This window comes from Malania oleifera, chromosome 13 (assembly GCF_029873635.1).
Source record: "Malania oleifera isolate guangnan ecotype guangnan chromosome 13, ASM2987363v1, whole genome shotgun sequence".
In the NCBI taxonomy this organism is placed as follows: Eukaryota; Viridiplantae; Streptophyta; class Magnoliopsida; order Santalales; family Ximeniaceae; genus Malania; species Malania oleifera.
The window spans coordinates 14,752,385-14,768,565 of NC_080429.1; the positions used below are offsets into that span (position 1 = coordinate 14,752,385).

Consider the following 16,181-nt stretch of genomic DNA (forward strand, 5'->3'; position numbering starts at 1 on the left):
ATTAGTAACTCATGAACTAACTCGATACTGGGCTCATGAACTAACTCGATATTAGATTCGTTAACAAACTCGATACTAATCTCACCAAATATTTAATTTTAAGTTTTTACTTTTTAATATATTTTTATCAATTTATATTTATTAAATATCAATTAATTTAATTAGCATAGCAGTTTGATTCATGTATTAGGTCAAAACGAGCTTCAAGCTCAAACTCGACTCGTTTAAGCTTTAGTCAAGCCAAGCTTGAGCTCAAGCTCGAGTTATTTATTTGCTAAACGAGGCGAATTTGAATAAAAAAAAACTTTAAGCTCATGTCAAACTCCAGTTGAACTCGAGTTCACTTATAAATAACAAGCCGAGCTCAAGCTTCCCATAGCTCAGCTCAACTCAGCTCGTTTGCAGCCCTAGAGACAAGGTCCAGTGTGCGTCCCACATTGGGTTTTACACACAGTTTATACCCTGTTGAGATGCTTTACGAGATATGAAACCTAGTGAGACTAGCATTTTTTTCAAAACAAAAACATGGAGTAAGTATAATTTTAGCAACTTGAGGGGTTATAAGTGGATTTTCTTCCTAAAAAAAAGGAAAAAGAAAAAAAAAAAAACCTTGTTCACACTTGAAAAATTCCTATTATGGTTAAAAATTGTCTACTCTTTAACTCTTCACAATAATATACTCATTTCTTCTTGTAAAAATATTAAGATTCGAGTTTTGAGGGTTTCGATTTTTCATTAAATATAACATCTTGTATTTAACCGGAGAAGGGTAGGTGAGCGAATTCATTATTTCGGTGAATTGATTGAGTGTGCAAAAGATCTTGGATATTACAATTTCAAAAAAATATATGATATACCCATTAATTTCTTGTGCAAAAGCTATGATGATTTGTTTCACACATAATAATGGAATACAATTGATCTTTATAATTTACACATTCATCATATAATTTTTTATTTTATTATAACGCATCATAGGATAATGAATTTAATCATCAAATTAAAGAAATTAAAAGTCTCATAAAAAGATATTTTAACAATTAAAATTCCAAAATTTATTTTGATCGTGTCTAGTTTAAATTTTCATTTACGCTAGAACCTAGACATTTCAAAAGTTTGATCTCGACCACTCATAAGGATGAATCCCACATTTGAATGTGGGCCGATTTTTGTGATGGGCCGAGACACAAAATGGGAATGTTTAATTTTAATTGTTGTGTTGGTAAGAAAGGATGTGATTTACGTGAATATACGTCTCGTGGTATAGTTGTAAAGCCCAACCCAATACCCTCCAAGGTGGGCCCAGGCCCAAAGGCTAAATGCGGTCCTCTTCAGGACTTCTACTAGCATCGCCACGTGAGCTGTAAATTCTAATCCTGTAGTCCATACTCCAATGGTCCTAAAATTGCCCGGCAACTATTCGACCAAATTCCGCTACATATCTCCACAACTTCTCACCACCAGTTGCCCCCTCACCATCACCACCCTCTCTGTTGCTCCTGCGCCAGTCCCTCACATTCAAAGCTCGCTCGTTTCTCTTGCGGTATGTGTTTGCAGTTTTTCCTGATTCTTTTTTCTTATTAGAAAGTGTGTCCATGTTGGAGCTCAAACGTGAAAAAGTGATTGTGTTTGCTAATAGAGTACTGTGTGTATGCTTGTGGGCGCTTCTGCTTCTGTCGTTGAAGGAATGGGTAAACGGGGTATTGAGAAAATTTATTCGAGTGAAAAATCGTGTGGACGGGTTAGGCAAGGATTCAGGGGTATTAGGATTCTGTGATTGTAATTCTGGATGGTATGATTTCTGGGTACGGGGGCTTCTACTTCTATGATATTTTTACTATGAAGAATGATACATAAGTAGTTTAAGGGAAGTTTACCGAATGTAGTCATGTTCAGTTAGCTCCTATTAACTATGTGAAGTCGCCTAGTGCACTTTGGGCGAGCAAGTTCAGATAGGATGTTGTTGGGGTGAAAATTTTCCCAAGGGTGAGCAAGTTCGCACTTGTTCTTTTTGTTTTGTTTTGTTTTTTTTTTTTTGTTTTTTGAAATCCAATTGCATTATTGGGTTATTTAACCAACTTAAATATAAAAGTCCAAAGAAATGAAAGAAATGTGTCCCAATTGTTCAGATATGTTAATGCTGCCATGCGGCAAAAGCTAATTGGCTGCTGCCCAAAGTTGAATCTTTGAGATGGTTGTGCATATTAGTGTTGGGGGCTTTACATTGGTACACCTAAGAGGGGCAGGATGCTAGAATAGGTTTTGGGGTTTTCTAATATCATTATCTTTTTATATGTAAGACTACTTTTCCTTTAGATTTTTATTTTTAATTGTGAACTAGATCAGTTAGGCGTAATTTTGAACTTAATCTGCTGACTAATGATGACTTGGATTACATCATTTTCATAACTTAATCGAATAATAGTTGCTCAAAATCTGAATCAATTTTTATTCTGTGAGGCAGTGAGGGAGCTGTAATGGTTCAATTCATGGCCATTGAAAATCCATCATTTTAAGGTCGAGAGGGCTTTGAGGACAAACTTGTACAGGGTCTAGCACTCTAGCTAATGAGCTTGGAATGTTTTTTATTTTAGCCCTTTTTTAACCACATCAAGAATATTTTATTATTTTTCAAGTTTTCCAATGCTGGGAAACTTTTTTGTAATATTACTTTTTTTTCTTTGTAATTTTTTACAAAACAAAAAATGAAAAATGAAAATTATATGACAATTAACACATCCTTAAGCTCTTTTTAACTAAAAAGCTTAGTATGAAACCCTGGTCTCAAAGTATTTTTTTTTATCAGGATGTTGACACCTAGTTTGCCTTTCCCCCCCCCTAGTCTAGTGCATTCAAATAGTCTGTTGCTTAGTTTGGATATAAAGTTTGGTTATCGAGTTTTGGTCATTTATGGGCATTATTAAAGAGAAATATGCTTGACTAACCAAATTTCTGACCTAGCTCATGCTGCAAGTCGTGTGTGTTTGATAAGGAGAGGGGGGGGGGGGGGGGGGAGGGGAAGGGTAGGGGGAAAGCAAGGTATATGCATTCTGGATAAAAGGCAATGAATTTTATATTTGTGTTTTGTATTTCTTTTGGCTGCCGAAGTCTCACACGAGATAATAACCATCCACTTTTTCCTTCCCTTGCTATATAAAACATGCAACTATAGGGCATTAAAACCCTTTACTTTTCTTAATTTTCTTTCATTTATATACCCTTCAAACATGCCACCAGTTTATCTCCATTTGTTGAATATTGAAGTTCAAGGCTCCATCTATGCAAAGGAATCATTTTATGAGGCTTCTGCAAAATGAGAGAAATATGGAATCCTATGGATCTTTTGAGAGAAGGCTAGGAAAGGACAAAGTAACTCCATTTGTAGAACAAATAGCCATTTATAGTTTTATAGTTTAGAAATACATATATTTTTTGATAAACGAAGAAATTTACTAGAGAGAGAAAACAATTGCATCAAGAAGAAAGAAAGAAAATAGGGAGTATAAGATAACCTCCAAAAAGGGAAAAAAATAAAAAACTCAAAAAAACAAAAAATAAATGTGAAAATACAACTTTTAAATAAAGAATATTTATTTATTTATTATATGTGTCATAGTAACTGTTAAGGCTTGATATACATTGTTGGCGCACAACCTAACAGATCAAGCTTTTAGGTAAAGTGATAATCTAATAGGATATCAGAGCTGATTATCAAGAGGTCTTGGTTTCTAGTCTTATTGCTTGCATTTATTATGTTGTGCTAAAAAATTATTATATTACCAGTGATGGGTGTTGTTTATTGTTTGTTGATCTCTCCGCATGTTGTCAGACCGCATCTGCAGGGGAGTGTTAAGGCTTGATATATATTGTTGACCCACATTCTAATAGCTTAAGCTTTTACATAAAGTGGTAATCTAACAGTAACTTATGTCAGGCATTAATTGACAGCATATTTGCCAAGAAAGTGAAGGGTCATTGTCTTGGTCTTCCTTTTCTATTACAAAGTAAATCTTATCATGGACTACATGGACTAAAACATTCCATTTTATCAATTTCATAGTTTCACATAACTGAAGCTAATGAATTTTACCATCTGCTGAAGTACTGACAAGGATCATGTAGATAATGGCTGGTTGCTGGCTCATGCAAAAAAAATATGTCATTGAATTGCCTCACGTTGTCTCTTGCTAGAAAGGAAGAACACACATTCTGTAGGGTATTCTCCATCACATAATCTTCCTTAAACCAATATATATATTTCTTCAATTATGCTTCTTTTAAAAATTAATGCCCAAGCCATATGTAGACTTGATCTAGTTATTCTTCTTATGACTACAAGTTCCTATCTCCTTTTTATTTTGCCTTCACTAGCCTTCTTGCACACTAGCTCATGCACACACATATTATGAGTGTTTGTGTGCATTAGAAGGGCTTACATGGGCTTTGTGTTTATGTGCATTAGAAAAATTGCTTCCCCCACAAAAGACATAAATCTAAAGTTAAGAGATATGGACCCTCATGCTTGCTTGCAGAGTAAAACTATTACAACTATGTTGTACATATCATGGTTTTAAATAAAGGCTGCGACCGTTACGTAACGCCGTTACGTAAAGGTTTTTTAGGTTACTGATACCGTTACACACCGCAAAATCGGTGGGAAGAAAAATCACGGCCGTAGCGACCGTTACGGACCGCAAACGTTACGTAAAGGCCGCTACGGCCGTTACGTAACCGCTACAGGGCTGTTACACCAAAAAAATATTTTATTTTTTACTTTTTCTTATCACTTTTTCTCTCTCTCTTTCATATATCATTCTCAATATACCAAGTGGCAAGAGGGGGAAAAGATTATAATGAGGATGACAATGATACAAAATTTACAATTTCTTTAAATACTCACAATAGATGCATTAATTAACAATTTCAAAATATTAACTTGTTAGGGAAATTTTTTTTTTAGTAATATTAGTAATGTGATATTTATGTTCTTTATTTTTCAACTTCAACCTTCTTTCTTTTCTAGCTATTTTATATTTATATTATTCGTATGTCTTATGTGTCTAATAGATTAATGGAGTGTATAATGTATTTTATTTTATTAATTCATTTAGCACACATAAGAATTTATCACAGATAAGAACAATGAGAAGTACAAATACTCGCACACACGTAATTTTCTATCAATGATGTGTAAACTTGTTGCCCTTACCAAATAACTTAGTTACTCGAACTAAAGGGTCCAAAATACACTAAAACCCTTTCTAAGGTTGGCTAAAAGCTTAAAACATGCAAGTACGCTAATATGCACAAGGTTGTGCGTGCTCCAAAAAAATTCACGGCCGTTACACCCGCTTCCCGTTATGTAACATCCGCTACTCCTGCTTCCCGTTACACCCGTTACCGTTACGTTACGCTACCCGCTACCGTGATTTAAAACCATGGTACATATACAATCAATCAGCCACTTTGATTTAGTTGAATCAATATCTATTTCTCTATAAACTATTTGAAGAAAGGAGTGTGCAGTAGATATACCGAGGTCATTAAGGATATGCATGATGGAGTAACAACTAGTATTAGGACTGTAGGAAGGGAGTTTAGAGAATTTCCAGTCACAATAAATGTACATCAAGGTTCTATTTTGAGCCCTTATCTTTTTTGTTTTATTGATTGATGAACTCAGTAGGAATATCCAAAATGAGATCTCTTGGTGCATGTTGTTTGCAGAGGATGTTGTCTTGATTGATGAAAGTAGAAGTGAAGTGGAATCTAAGTTAGAATTTTGAAGAACCATTTTAGAATCGAAATGTTTTAGGATAAGTCAAAATAAGATAGAATATTTGAACTGTAATTTCACTAACATGAGGAGGAGTGTTGGAGATAAGATTAAACTCAATAATCAAGAAATTAATAGCACTAGTAAATTTCGTTATCTTGGATCTATTTGTGCAAGTAGAAGGAGAAATTGAAAAGGATGTGATGTATACAATTAAAGTAGGATGGATAAAATGGAGTGCATTAGGCGTTTTGTGTGATCATAGAATACCCTTAAAATTAAAAAGAAAGTTCTATGAGATGACTATAAGGTTAGTTGTGCTTCATGAATAAAAATGTTGGGCAATTAGAAATAACATGTACAAAAAGTAAAAGTTGCCGAAATGCAAATGTTAAAGGTGATTGAGTGGTATAATACTAAAAGATAAATTAAGGAACAAACATATGGGCGATAAACTAAGCGTAGCACCAGTTAAGGACAAGATAAGGGAGTGGCAAGTTAGATGGTTTGGGTATTTGAAACACAGGCTAAGCAGCGTACCTATGGGGAGGAGTGAGTCAGTTATTATTTTCGATATTAAAAGGGGTAAGGCTAGACCTAAAATAACCTGAAATATGGTATTAAGGAAAGATTAATAACTCTTAAATTAGCAGAGGAAAATGCCCTCGATTGGGTAAATTGGCAAAAAAAATGATTCATGTAGCCAACCCCACCTTGTGGGACTTAAGGTTTGTTGTTGTTGTTGTTTTGTGTCATTAAAGTACTTATATTTGACAATTTTGCGCCATCAAACACATTGATGCCCGTAAATTTCATATTTGTTTCTCATTGATTAATTTTTTACCATCTTGTTTCATGATCACTGAATTATAGGGGTGGCAAAACGGGTCCAAACCCGACGGGTGACCCGTGACCCACCCATTTAAACCGGGTTTGGGTTTTATATTAGCCAACCTATTTATAAACGAGTCAACTTGAAACTGAACCGTTGATAAATGAGTCAACCCGAGTTCGGGACGGGTGACCCGTTTATTTGCCTACTATATAAACACATAGTAACACATAAAACCCTAATTTCTATTCCACTCCTGCACGGCTACACTCTAGTCTCCACTGCCTTGTGCCCTTGCCTGTCTACCCAGCACGCCGCCCACTACACACCCTCACGACGGTGGTTGTTTCGGTGGTCTCCTGAAAGTTGAAGCTCGCCATCTCCCTCATGACGCTCGGACAATGGTCATTTCGGCCTTCAGGTCCCAGATTCCCAGAGGAGGAAGATGAACCCGGCCAGAATTGAACCCGACCATTTTTGTGGACTGAACTTCGAGCAGCACGGAGCTTCTCACCAGCACGGCAGCACGTGACGCACGGGCATAGCCGCAAAAGCACACAGAGCTGTAGAAGCCTCTCGGCTCTCGGGCTCTCCCTTGCCCTCACGCTCACAAATTTGTGTTTGTTCAGATCTGCCAATGAAGGAGTGCTTTTTTTGTTAAAAAAAAATGTTTAAAATTTTTTCAAAATAAATAAATTGTATTTTTTAAATGGGTGACCCGTTTATGAAACGGACGAGTTTAGGTTTACATAGTGGTCATCCGTTAATAAATAGGTCAACCCGAACCCGAAATCGTTTAACCTTGGCCCGTTTACAACCCGCCCGAACCTATTCCGTTAACCCATTTTGTCACCCCTACCGAATTAGATTCCTTGTAGTTGTAGTTCAAAAACCATAGTTTTAAAACCCCGATCAGTTTGGCTGGTCTAGCCTGTATCGACCAAAACTGGCCATCAGGCTAGTTCAGTTAGCCTTGTAGTTGCGGAATTGGAGCAAACTGGATTTGACCCGGCTGACCCAGTCCGAACTGGATGAAACTGGTTTGAACCAGGGTTGAAGCCATTTCAACCACTCTCTTGCTTAAAAGGGAATAAGGAGTATGGTAGAGAATTCCTTCAGCCTTTGGAATTGTACCCAGAACCAGCAATGTAGATGATCTCCTCAATGCCACCATGCCAACTGGTTGCTTGAGCCTATTAATGGACCATCAAATATTGATGATACTTCACACACAAATACCCGTGGCACCAATAACTTTAAATATATTATCTTTTTTCTTTACTCAAAATGAACAGCCACAACAACTTCAAATATTTATTTTGTTTTTGACTAAAGTAAATAATAAATTTTAAATAATTTTTTCATACGAAAAATGATTCAAGCTTCAAAATTTAGATGGTTGTTAAAATGTATTTATGTATTTTTTTAATTAACTCGCTGATATATGTGAATTTAATCAAACATTTTCGTATAATTTACATGGAATCAGTGTATATTATTTTTGTAACAATATAATTATGTGTAGTATTTATACATAAAAAAATTAAATAATATATCAAGGTATATGATTTTATCATGTTGATATCACTGGTTCGACCGGGCCATCTAACCCGGTGGCTTTACTGGGTTGGTCACTCGTCTGGTTTTTAAAACCATGTAAAAACCTGACGACTATAGTTGATGATTTGTCTAATTATTACTTTATCGTATACACCATTGATGAGGTTTGCTTCATTAACATTTAGGAGATGTCAACGCAAGTTCCAATGCCCATGAGGCAACAAAAGCTGCAATTGAGTCCCTAGATCAAGCTAGGGCGACAAACACAGAGTTGCATTGAATTACTGTGCTGTTCTTTATAAACTCAATACATTAATTGTCATTCGTTAGTGTGTAACTGTGTATAACAACTTTATTTTTATCCATGTTAATTCAAAAACTTAATTTATGATTTATAAAAACATTTATGTAGCATTTCATTTTTTGTTGAAGTTAGTATGGTGCACATGCAACACATGTGTTGTTCACTAGTACTAGAAAAACACTTCAACCCCAAGTTCTTATTCCTCTCAATTCCTCCCCCCTCCCCCCCGGGCTCACTCTTCCTCGGATGCAGCAGTGCTACTCTGTCTCTTTCTCTAGTAGTTTTTCTTTTTCATTTTTTCTAGAATTTGTAATGGAAGGGAGAGAGAGAGAGAGAGAGAAGTGTCTTAATCTGGATGTAGGTGATATACTTTGATGTTTAACTATTTTTTTGGTCAATTTGTTTTATTGTCTATTGCTATCACTTTTGGTGCTCTATCTTACACGGCAGTTTCACTGCTAAAGTTTTTGATTCATAACTAAACTTAATTTATCCAAAAGTTCATTCAACAACATGGGTTGGTTTTATGAATTCTTTTCTACCATTCTACTCTATTGAGTGCTAGATTTTTAATTTTCATTATTTGGGATTGCACACACAGCATGAGACAACACAAAATCTCTTGTTACGTGCGGTTCAACATTAAAAGGCAGTAACCATAATAGGTAATAGTGTCAAATTGTACTGTGTTATTTCACAAACCCTTTGAAACTGTTTCTATGAATTTCCTTCTTGTCTATTGCCAATTTTGAGGGGTGGGTTTGTATTTCTGAGTGACATTTAAAGTGCAGTGGGAGCATTCAATTTCTATGGGACGTCTTGTTAGGATGGTTGTTTCTGAATTTGTTTTGTCAAGAATCTGGCAGAAGTGCGTGAACTGTGGCCTGATTGCACTTGTTTTTGTTGTTCAACATTTTCAGTTCTTGTTGTTCGACTCATATATGAAGGGGCTTTGGGATTAGAGATAGGAGAAGAAATGTTTATCCCTCATTGTAGGCTTGTGAGCTCTCTTTGAATGAGAGAAGGGCATACACAGGCTTTGGGTTGAGAGAGAACAACCCTCTCAATGGGTTTTAGCCATTGCAATAGCAATGCCTGCCTGCTTTGGTCAGTTTTTCCTCATTGCCTCTATTGTTTAGGCCTTTTTGCCAACCACTTAATTCCTTTAGTTTTACAGCTAACAATTGTTTTTGTTGTTTGATTTGATTGGTACTGTTTTTGACATTAGAAGACAGTTTTTTGCTACATGTCGAAAGACTCCAAATATGTGTTAACAACATTAAGAAATATGTTAACCATCAACCAGTTTTGGTTTCTAATTTGTTTTAATTTCTCAGTCATGTGAATTGGCAGAAAATGATTCATGTAGCTGACCCACCTAATGGGACTTAAGGCTTGTTGCTGTTGTTGTTGTTGTTGTAGGGACTTTGAAGGAGCTCTCAATATCATATTATTTTGGACATAGGTGAATTCACACTCTTGCTCACACTTTCTCTGCAGATTTGTAACCTAGGTCATAACCACACATAGGGGAAGGGGCATGTAGCAAGAAATGGACATCCTTCTTCTTTTGCATTGATTTAAGCATGTAAGGGAAGGCAAGCATGTTGTCAATGAGCCTCCAATTTTTTTATTGCATGCATGATAACTTGTTCCATTACAAAAGATGGTATAGTTTAACATGTAATTGAATAGCATTTTTTTCCATCGAACAGAGCATATCTTTTTTCAAGGACTTGGCTTTTAGAATAATTCATAAAATAAACTAATTGAATTTCCTAAGCAGTGGGTTGTATATATGCATGGAATTTTTTTTTTCAGAGTTATTTTTGCAGACCTATCGTTGACTTAAACCATCTACATGGATTTTGCACTTTGCCCCTTTTTGTTGGATAGGAAAAATAATTAATGAAGAAGAGAGAGAGAGAGAGATACAAAGAGGAGGATCCCAAAGGGAAAGAAGCTAGAAAAGGTGAAAGAGGCAATAAATGATACAAGGGAACCAAGCTAACAAAGCCATCTAAAAATCCAAGAAGCAAATTTCACTAAAGCAACTGATGAATAAGCCTACAAAGTACAAAGAAGGAAATCAATTCTGTGCCAAAGCAAATGTAATAGGCAGAGAATAAAGAGTGGCCATTAGAAATTTGAGCATTCCTCTCTAACCAGATGCCCCAGTGGACCACATAGATGCACACAACCACAACCTAATTGGATCCCCTCGTCCCTAAGCCTTTGAAACAAGTTAACCGAAAAGGTTTTCAAGGAGCTTGAGCACACCCAACATTCACCTAAGCAATCAAATAATTTGTTGAATAAGCTCCAAGCCCCCAACAATGCAAGCGTACATGAGATTGTGACCCATCCTTGCAATAGCATATTACACATGAGTAGATAAAGGCTTATGATTCCTGATTTGCAGTATGGTTTTGGGAAACAAAAGTGTTGATCCATTATTATATTTAGAAACAATACCAGTTATGAGCTAGTGGAATGTATCAACAGGCATTTCTTATATGTTTAGCAGCAGCTGCAGCACTATTACTTGATAATAATGGATGATACTGGACAAATAAATATTTTTTGTATTTGATTCCTGAAGGTTGGTACGTCTGAACATTCTGATAAGGAAAACTTCTTGAAATATGAAGGCCACAAGGACCCCTAGTAGGTCCTGCCAAGTGGGTCCTGTGAGGAGTGTTTGGATCTGATGTCTTCATATTCATGTCATAGAGCAGGTTTCTTTGAAGAAGTGGTTCATGTTCTTAGAAATGGAAGCTTGCTCCAATGAATTATAATTTTCTTCATTGTTTTCTCGTACATAGTTATTTATTTGGTCCTTGTGTTATTTTTCACTTCTTTTTTTTTTTGGAAGACTATACCTTTTTTCTTACTTGTTTTTGACATTTGGACTACTGGTTATTGTTTTACTTTTGACTGGCATACATTTATTTTTTTAACTTTCATTTTCTTATTTTTTCTTGTCTATTTAATTTCGGCATCTGTTCTGCTTTTGTTGAGCCTTATGTCATTGTTTAGTTTTAGTTTGAACTTTACTTTTATATATGTCTACTTGATTCCTTTTACAGACTGTTTTGTGACCTCAAATGATAAAAAAAGTGTGGGAATGTAAAAACGAATCAATTTGGTAACGCCTGACATCATTTTAGTGGATTGCAATGGTTAACAAGATTGCTGTAGCTCTTGAGTATCTCTTATAAACACCAATAGCAAGTAAGTGCATTTATTCAGAATTTATTATCTTTGTAAAAAGAATTGTTAACAACATCTGTCATAAATATTATTCATAAATTGTTAACATCTGTCATAAATGTTATTCATAATGGATTGTCTTTGTAAAATGAATTGTTATCATCTGTTCCTCATTTGGAGACCATATAACATTTATCTTGTGAGAAATCTCTGTGTGCATGCAAGCGCACGTGTATCTGTGAAACTCTCATCAATCGTCACTTATTTTTCAGGAAATGCATTCTGATTGACACCCAGGATATTGGAATCCCTATGACACATGCTATGAGTTTTAGCTCTGGCCTTCTTGAATTTCACTTCACTTATGGAACTAAGATTTCACAGTCATGGGGAAAACGTGGAATGCTTGTTCCGAGATCTGGTCCTCGAATTCTTAGTGTTCGAGCTGTGCAAGAGAATAATGGGCCGCGAAGGCTAGTTGACATTATCCGGATTGTGCCTGAGCTCTCACGGAACTACTTCAGAAGCCCTTCTCGAAGAGCACTTTTTGGTGGAATTTCCTTATTGGGTGGCTTTTATGTGGCTCAAACAATTTCTCTGTCATTTGGAACTTTAGGGGTGAACGACGTAATTGCTGCAGTGTTGTGTGTTCTTCTCACCGAGTATGTGACTAAATTTTATTACAGCCGACCAAAAGTGACCTTCCCCATTGCTCTGCTCAACAATTTCAAGATGGGTTTCACTTATGGTCTATTTATTGATGCTTTCAAACTTGCTAGCTGAATTAAGAATGCCTTGAAGCACTCATTTGAATGAGTTGCCTTCTTGATTAACAAGTTATGAACTTGTCATGGTTGGTCTTGACGATTTCAGAACATCGTCTGTTCCACTTTTATCACTGTATTTTTAGGCACACATCCAATCAAAGCCCTTGTATATTCCTTCTAATTTGTCGAATCATCTGCTGTGCAGTTTTCTTTATTGGTCTGGCAGGCTTGTTTTTTGGCACCTTGGCTTGTGATATTATAGGCATGTAAGAGTTCTATCGTATTCAGATTTGTATGACCAGTTCTGCTTGGTATGTTCTTAATATTTACCCTTGTGAAGTAAAAAATGTTTTGGGTGTAATGGAAAGCTACTAAGAATCTGAATTGGCAGTGTTGTATTGCAAAAATATTTTCTGCAAGGACATATAACTTTCTCTTCATCCTTGTAGTTTATTGCCTGGTTTTTTTTCCCTCTCTCTTTCTTTCTTCTCAATTCCAATGGGGAAAAGAAAATTGCAATATCTACTTTTATGTAAGATTAGACCCAGTAACCATTTAGAAATCGAGGTGCCAGTTAATAAATAAATTTCTTATTTTGCTTTGTTGAGGTTTGTGTGTAATAGGTAAGAAAGAAAGACTAATTCAAGGATTTTTGAAAGAAAATTGAAGTTAGAAATAAAAGAAAGATGCATGTCTCCTAGGTTATGTTTGGTAGGTGAACCTTTATTTCTAAAAATAAATTGTTGTTGTGCAGAGATTTAACAGTTTATAAAAGAAAACGTGTTGTACTAATGCAAAGTAAATGTTAATACAGAATTTAATGGAATATAATAAGAATAATACTGTCAAAGAGAATTTTGAAAGTAATAATTTTTTGCCTATTTCATATTGTTCATTAAATTTTATTTTATTTTATTTTTTTTTTCTATTATCATTTGTTTAATGGTGACACAGACGCGTTGTGCTTCATAGCTCATAAAGTAAATGGGAGAGTTGTGATTAATTTTTTAAGAAATGTAGACACTAATTATCCAGTAGTAGATGACTTCAATATGGTTTGACTTGTAGATGAAGGGTATTTTAGGAAGAAAATATGAAGGAAAAAATGCAAGTTGCAAAATAATGATATATAACTTGGCTCGGCTCGGCTCGACCAATTGAATTGGAAACCCAATGACTAGAGCTCTGAGCTAAGTTGGATTACATTATACCGGAAATACATATAATTTGGTATAAGTAAGAAAGGATCAAATTTACCAAGTTTTGGTGAAGCTAACTGGTTGATCCAAGATGGGTTTGCATTTTGGACAATTATTATTGTTATTATTTACAGCGTGCATTAAAATTTAACCTTAGGCGGATACATGTTGCAACTATGTTTTTTCAAGTGATTTTGCCATTTTTTTTTTTCTCCCCTTTGCTTTTGTGTTTTCCTTTTCCACCTTTCTCTTTTTTCTCTCTTTCTCTTGATTTTTTAACCCAAAGATTCAACCGAGCGCCGACACCTGGCACTCAATTTTATTTTATTTTTTTGCTTTTGTCTTTTATAGTATCGATCCCCACTTTTATTTTATTTTATTTTTCCAAACCCCATGCTGAAAAGCGGTGTTTGATAATTTTTATTTTCTTTTTTGCTTGTGTCTTTTTCATAGAAGGAACCCACGTGGGTCCCACCAATTTTTAAAACAAAATTTCTAATAGATGAAGGAGGGCCAAAATGGCCCAGTGTTTAAAAACATTTCTTATTTCTTTTCCCTTCTCGCTTTCAATAGGGCCCTTGCAGATCTCACTAATTTTAAAATAGCTTTTAAATTTATTTTTTAAACTTTTATCTTTTTCTTTGATCCTACACGGGTCCCACTAAATTTCTTTTTCCATATTAGTTCCATTAATTTTTTTAAAAATATTTTATAATATATTTTCTCTTTTTTTCTTTTTATAGACAAACTTTAAAAATTTCAATATCAGTGAATTTCACTAAATAATTTTTTTAAAATATCAAAAGTCAACAATTTTTCATCACTTTCTTTTTTAATACTTTTATATTATAAAATTAATACAAATTATTAGTTTCTACTTTCATTACTATTTGTTTATATTTACTAAATGTATAAAATTAATTTTAATTATTCTATGCATTTCAAAGTAATATTTAGTTACGTCCTAAAATGATATATTATGTAATTTTGTATTTTCTAAGTTCTCCATTGATTTAAGAAGTTGGATTGATATGTTTTTGTCGTGATTTAATTGAAAATCAATCTCACTAAAAACATACAAAAAAATTATACTTAAATATTTTTTGTGCTATATGTGTTTTGAATGTACTATTTAATGAAATTGTTTATTCTGGATATACTTTTCCTATACAGTTTTACTAAAAGTAAGATTATATTTACATTCAAGTTTCGTGTTATAATTATATATTGTTGCAATTTTGTATTGTTAACATTTGTTTTAATATTTAAATTGTTTTTCTAACTTATCTCATATGTATTTTTTTTCTCTATATTATTTTGCCACAAAGAATTTTGTATTGTTAACATTGACTCTAATATTTAGATTTATTTTTAACTTATTTTATAAGTATTTTATTTTTTCTTTTATATTATCCCCTTGGAAAGTGAGTAGCCTTTCTAGTTATTATTATTATATAGAAGATTGTTATTATTTTCTCCACATTTTTATAATTTTTATAACTATAATTTTACTTTTACTTTTACTTTTCCTTTCTCAGTTGTTGCAATAAAAATCTAAAAGGAAAAATGTTAAATTAATAAAATTAAAAGCTAAAGTTGTTTTTTACTAAAACATATTTACCTTCTTATATATATATATATATATATATTTTGGATTTAGTACCTTCTTATATTATTGTTAATATATAGAATTTAGACTAAGTTTATCTTGGATATTTTTTTTTAACTTCTTGATTTTTGCATTGTGTTTGGAAACATGAAATTTGACAATTTCACTTAGATTTTTGTGAATTTGAACAAAATATAATAACAATGGCAATAAAACCAAACCTTAGTTACATTAAGTCGGATCGATTATATGAATCATTTTTCGTCAAATTATGCGATCATGAATTATTTATTTTGATATATTCAAGAATATTAAATTCTTACTCACTATCTCCTCTCAGGTTATTTTAAGTATACCTCTACCCTTTCTATTACCCTACACAGTAACTAAGTCACTCATCCTCACATGTGCATTGTGTGACTTATGTTGCAAGTGTCCATACAATCTGACCTAACTCCACAAATCCACAAATCCAAATTCAATCCCTAAATTCCATTCTATTGACGCCATCTTACTTAGAGTTTGGGAGCATAAATTTTGAGACTTGAATTTAGATTTGCGTGAATTTGGAAGCACTTAGACTATGAAGTTCGAGCTTGAATTTTGAATAAATTTGTGTACATTTTATTCAAATCAATACAAATTTAAATTTAAGATTTGAATTTTATATTCCCAAACAAGAGGATAATGTTTTTGACTCATGAATACAATTTAAAATTTGTACTAAGTTTATAACATGCAATATTATATTTCATTCAACTTTTATTTTAAAAATATTAAGAAAATTTTAATTAAATCATTATTAATTCATTGGTTGGACCAACGATCCAGTAGCCCACTCCTTTCACCTAATTGATGCTCTAGTCGATTTTAAAAATATTGTGAAAAGTTGTACCTATCTTTTCCAAATTAGAGTAAAAA

The 16,181-nt window shown here is 33.8% G+C and overlaps 1 protein-coding gene across 6 annotated transcripts; it reads left to right on the forward strand.

Moving 5' to 3' along the window:
• The first annotated feature begins 1,357 nt into the window (after positions 1-1,357).
• Positions 1,358-12,813, forward strand: LOC131146746 (uncharacterized). 6 transcript variants are annotated; one of them, XR_009134451.1, is made up of 4 exons: positions 1,358-1,543; positions 9,895-10,060; positions 11,562-11,706; positions 11,958-12,813. XR_009134451.1 is itself a non-coding variant. In XM_058096513.1 (4 exons), exon 4 carries the CDS (start codon positions 11,998-12,000, stop codon positions 12,466-12,468), a length of 471 nt encoding a protein of 156 aa, XP_057952496.1. In that variant the 5' UTR covers positions 1,358-1,543; positions 9,895-9,937; positions 11,562-11,706; positions 11,958-11,997; the 3' UTR covers positions 12,469-12,813. The 6 variants fall into 6 exon arrangements, 5 of the variants coding, with proteins under 5 accessions (XP_057952496.1, XP_057952499.1, XP_057952498.1 ...); XM_058096513.1 differs by having other exon boundaries at positions 9,895-9,937; XM_058096516.1 differs by having other exon boundaries at positions 9,973-10,060.
• Positions 12,814-16,181: the final 3,368 nt, after the last annotated feature.